Raw genomic sequence first — 5,116 nt, 5'->3', positions numbered from 1 at the left:
ACACAATCATCATTAAAATGAAATATATTATACTAACTTTATAAGTTAAGATGAGTAACTTATTAGAGAGTAATTCGTTAAATCACGATAAATTTAACCTGTTTGGTTTGCTAATTTAAGTTTTTAATTCGAATTGAGATGTGATGTTGTGTAAAAATTTTTTACTATAGTAAAAAAATTAAATATGACTATTTTTGAGAACTTTTTACTGTAACAAAACTTGAATTTTAAACTCGAATAACGAAAAGAACGGGACTTTGTTTATACCAAACACCCCGAGTGGCGAACACGCTAGACGACACCCAGATTAGCACACCAAAACAACGCGTCCTTGGCTAGAAAAGACGACGTGGTTGATGTCGTCGTCGGACTTCCCCGTTAGATCGTCAAAACTTTAAACCCTGGACAAGTCTCTTCTGCTAAACCCCCAAATTAGACAGTTTAATCTCATTTTTTTGCATTGCAATTCTTCCATCAGAAACAAAACCTTGAAAAAGCAAAAATAAAAATGGCGTCTTTGCTTCTCCGAAAACGAACAAGAAGAAACCTCTGGTTTCTCAATCCCACAGCCATAACCCAACACCTTAATCTTCCTACTTTTCAATCGGAAAACCAAAATTTTTCAGTTCCTCACAACTCTCCAAATTCAATCCGAAATCACGAGTTTTCCAATTCCACGGTCTCTGAATTTCTCCTCAAAGCATTAAAACGCGTAGCTTCTTCAACGACTAGTGTTTTTTGCCGTCGTTTTGATCCACAATGGTCTCGTTTCTTTGGTTCTCAGACGGCCGTGGAACCCTCGACCTCGGACGGGCTCACCGTGGAGAGAATCATCGCTAGTGGGTGGACCATTCTCGACGAGAGCGAGAAGGATTGGAAGAGTCACGCCGCTGCTGTTGCCCAATCCATTCATGTCATCAAGAAACGGATGCAGGTAATTTAATTGCTTAGTTTTTAGGTTAATCGTGATTAAATTGTAGTTAATTCGTAACTGTCTTGATAATTAATTCATGATTATTGGTTATTGGAGTTCTGTTCTTTGTAAGCTTCATTTGCTAGTGTAAATGTATAATCTTGTTGCTTATTTTCATACTACTTTAGTGTTTTTGGTCTTGGTATTTTCATACTACTTTAGTTATTTGGAGAATTCTATGGTGAACTCTACCGGTAAGATAAAGTTATGAACCGTCACATCGCATGAGAATCATATCGGATTAAAAAAAGAGCACTTGTGCTCAATCCGATGGGGCTGAATCCGGGACTCCCACATGGAGCCGGCCCCACCTAGGACTCAACCCGTCAGGTTGAATCCCATTTTTCTTAAAAAAAGTATGATAAATTGACAAAACTTACTGTTGAGAAATGTATCTTACTAGCAGGGAATGCCTTACCATGAAATTCTCTTGGTTATTTCGACTCATTACAATGAAAAAGCTAAATTTGATGGATGGTGAACTTCTATGTCAAGTTGTGTGGGTTCCTGAGTATTAATCTGTTGGTCTTAGAATTGGCTTGTGAATATGTGATTGGTTAGAAAGTAGTCTGATGCATAAAGTTGCATTTTATATATGTCGAAATGAGTTTTGGTCTGGTTTATGGTCTATTTTTGCTTGATGAGAAGTATAACTTAATGTTGATGGTGGCAGTGGAAGAAGTTGCTGGTAAGGCTGGATCTGCTAACGGCAGAGCTGAATAAGCCGGATATTTGGAATGATCCTGTGCATGCAGGGAGGGTAAGCCGTGAGCATGGCTCGCTTATGGGTAAAATGAAAGGGGTCAAGGCGTTTGAGCGAGAATTGCTCGAGCATATAGACATGATTAAGCTTGCTCGTGAAGAAGATGATGCAGAGTTGGAATCGGTGGGCTCTCGTATCTTTTTCTAGGCATGTATTTGCTCTCTTTATGATTTTTGTTGTCTCAGTTATACAAATCTGCAGCAACATGATGTTTTACTTCCTGTTTCTTGTTGATTAATTTTCTATGAAGCATCGTAGAATGAAAGTAAGATTTTGCTCTTGTGTCGTGTAATTGTGAATATCCGTAGTCACGGAGTAGCTTTGTTGCTCTGAGTTAAAAGGTTAATGACATGCATGTATCTAAACTTCTAAAAGGTTATGAGAATTGTTGTATTGCCAAATTGCTGTGGACAGAATAAATTGCTTCCATATCCAGCTTTCTTCTTACTATAACATTGTAAAAGTCAGCAACTTCTTCGAATCCTTATCATGGAATTACAAGTTTTTCCTTTGCTGTGTAAGTACCAATTCCAGGCCTATTATTGTTAAGAATATCATTTTGTTGTCTTCTCCCTTTTTTCAGGAAGCACTGAAAGCTTTGCTTCAAATGAGAAGAATCTCAAAAGAGAAAGAGCTAGAAGCTATGTTAGCTGGGGAACATGATCCTTGCCCATGTTACATAGAGGTATAATTTCGGCCTCTCAGTTTATTATGTTTATTCTTAAGAGCCCTTCTGCTCACTAAAGTTGATTGTCTATATAAAATTTTCGTTTCCCACTACATTATTCGCCTTGTTTTTGGTTTGGCATTGATGGTGCTACTAGTTTAATGACTGCGTACATAGTTGTGGTGGTATGTGAACCTCCCATACCTTGATGATTTGTACCCAATGTAGGTTCAAGCAGGAGCTGGCGGTACTGAGAGCATGGACTGGGCATCCATGGTCATGGTGATGTATAAAATGTGGGGTCAACATCGTGGCTATAAGGTTACTGTTGTGGATGAAATGCCTGGTGAAATTGCAGGAATCAAGGTTCACAATCTTATCATCCTCCTCTTTGTCTTGTCTCCAGTGACTAGTTCAACATCTTTAGTACTTCGCAAATGCAGTTGCAAACAGTGCACATATAGGCCTCGTTCGCTTTGCGGATTCGAGTTTTTAATTCGAGTTGAGATGTGACATTTTCTGAGAGCTTTTAACTGTAGTAGAAAAAGTTAGATGTGACCTTGAGAGCTTTTAACTGTAGAAACTTAGAACTGAAAACTCGAATCGGTGAAATGAACGAGGCCATAGAATCTTGCTAATCACCTTCCATGTCTCTCCTCGTCAACTGTTGAAAATTTACTGATCTCTATTCTTTCTTTCCTTTTCTCTGTTTTTTATATTACAGTGAAGCCTGCTGAATCTTTAGATGTAATCTGGTTTTCAACTTCTCTTTTTTTTTTTTTTTTTAATCTGCACAATTATAGATGTGACTGCTAGTTTTTGAATATTGAGTAATCTGATTTTGCAGCGGGCAACTATCAAAGTGGATGGTGAATATGCTTATGGCTATGCCAAAGCAGAAGTAGGAGTGCACAGACTGGTAAGAATCTCACCATTCGACAGTAATAAGCGCCGGCATACTTCATTTGCTGCTGTTGCTGTAATCCCCATTCTGGGTGACGGATCTACTCCTGTACAAATTAATGAATCCGATCTTCGTATTGAGAGATTCCGCTCCGGGGGAGCTGGTGGTCAACATGCTAACACAACCGATAGTGCTGTGCGGATAGTCCATATTCCTACAGGAATTACTGCGACTTGTCAAAATGAAAGGTACGAGACACATCCTTAGCTTGTATCACTATCTTTTTACCTATCCCAGTTTGGCATTCTTTTTAGCTGAGAGTTTCCCAACGCCTACTCAGATCTCAACACCAAAACAAAGCTTCAGCAATGGCTGTGCTTCGGTCTCGATTAGACCAGCTCGAGATGGCACGACAGGCTCAGATGAATGCGCAACATACGCAGTCTCTTACTGATATCACTTGGGGCAACCAGATACGCAGCTATGTTCTACATGTATGTTCTGAAACCATGCCCAAGTTGGACCAAATAATCCTGGTTTTCCATTGAAATACCTAAAGCCCTTGCTAACTCTAACTACTCTTCTGAATGCAGCCATACCAAATGGTGAAAGATCTTCGAACTAACTATGAGGTGTCAGACCCTGATTCTGTTCTTGAGGGAGATTTAGATGGCTTCATCATGAGTTACTTATCGGCTTTCTTGGACAAGGATGACAATGGCCAGTAAATTCGAGCTCTAACGTTGACTTTTGGTTCACGGATTTAAAATCATGATTTAGAATTATTCTCAATTTATGTGTGTTTTTTATAAGAGAAAATACTGTAGTGAGCCACGAACTATGATTCGAATCATGTCACGAATCCTCATACCAAACACCCTATAGATTCTGACCAAGACCCGGAAGCTGTTGAGCTGAGTTACTTATTAGCTTCATCTTAGCATGCATGTGGCATTCTAAGATGCCGAGCCAACTAGCTGCAATGGCGATAATTGTCTGGCAACGACAACTTAGAGAGTTTGTGTTGCCTGTCGAGCAAATGCTACTTTGCACTGTCACATCTGTGCTATATATAACGTTTTCAAGAGCATAATTCTTTGTGGAATGACCAAAAGAGGTCTAAGCATTTGCAAAATATTGCTGCTACCATTGTTTTTTGGCTATAAAAAGGGTATTGTAATAAAATAGTATTTGCAATTCAAATTATTAATCTCATAAATTTATTTTTATACCCTTATCCTTCTTATGTGCATCCTATGTGCATCCTCTATTCTGATGGGCGCACGATGAGTGTGATTTTATAGCATCGTTGGGGCTTCTAGCGCAAGCATTAAAAAAAAAAAAAAAAAAAAAAAAAAAGGAAGATCGTGCATGTTTATTTATAAGAGAAAATTACAGATTCTATTTTCTTCTATTTTCTTACATACATGATTTATTAAAATTTTTATTTCTTGATTAATTTTAGTTTAAAAATAAAAATACATGAGTTAATAATAAAGGATGAAAATAAAAAAAAAACTTTATTTTAAGGAATATTTTTAAAAATTGCTTTTTTTTTATAATGATGGATAGAAATAAAAAAATGTCATTTGTTTGTCAGTCTATATTTTCAGAACAAGGAAAAAAATCAATAAAAAAGAAACAAGAAAACACATAAAAAGGTAACCTAACAAAAGTAATTAGACGGATAGATTTTTTAACTTTTAAACTTACGTATTTTTTTAATTTTTATGTAATTTTACGTGGATTAGACGAATATAAAATTTAATTTATCAGTAAGTTCAGGGTTAAAAAAAACGACGTTCTCTT

The 5,116-nt window shown here is 37.1% G+C and overlaps 1 protein-coding gene across 1 annotated transcript; it reads left to right on the top strand.

The window, feature by feature from the left end:
• Positions 1-390: 390 nt before the first annotated feature.
• On the top strand, positions 391-4,553 carry LOC21384364 (peptide chain release factor PrfB2, chloroplastic). Its single transcript, XM_010103296.2, has 7 exons — positions 391-934; positions 1,647-1,859; positions 2,320-2,421; positions 2,632-2,769; positions 3,251-3,555; positions 3,648-3,801; positions 3,901-4,553. The coding sequence occupies exons 1-7, from the start codon at positions 509-511 to the stop codon at positions 4,033-4,035; spliced, it is 1,473 nt and encodes a 490-aa protein (XP_010101598.1). The 5' UTR covers positions 391-508; the 3' UTR covers positions 4,036-4,553.
• The last annotated feature ends 563 nt before the right edge of the window (positions 4,554-5,116 follow it).

The sequence above is a fragment of the Morus notabilis genome, unplaced genomic scaffold (assembly GCF_000414095.1).
Source record: "Morus notabilis unplaced genomic scaffold, ASM41409v2 Scaffold4477, whole genome shotgun sequence".
NCBI lineage: Eukaryota > Viridiplantae > Streptophyta > Magnoliopsida > Rosales > Moraceae > Morus > Morus notabilis.
The sequence above is the reverse complement of the archived record's forward strand: the minus strand, read 5'-3'. Positions and strand labels throughout refer to the sequence as shown.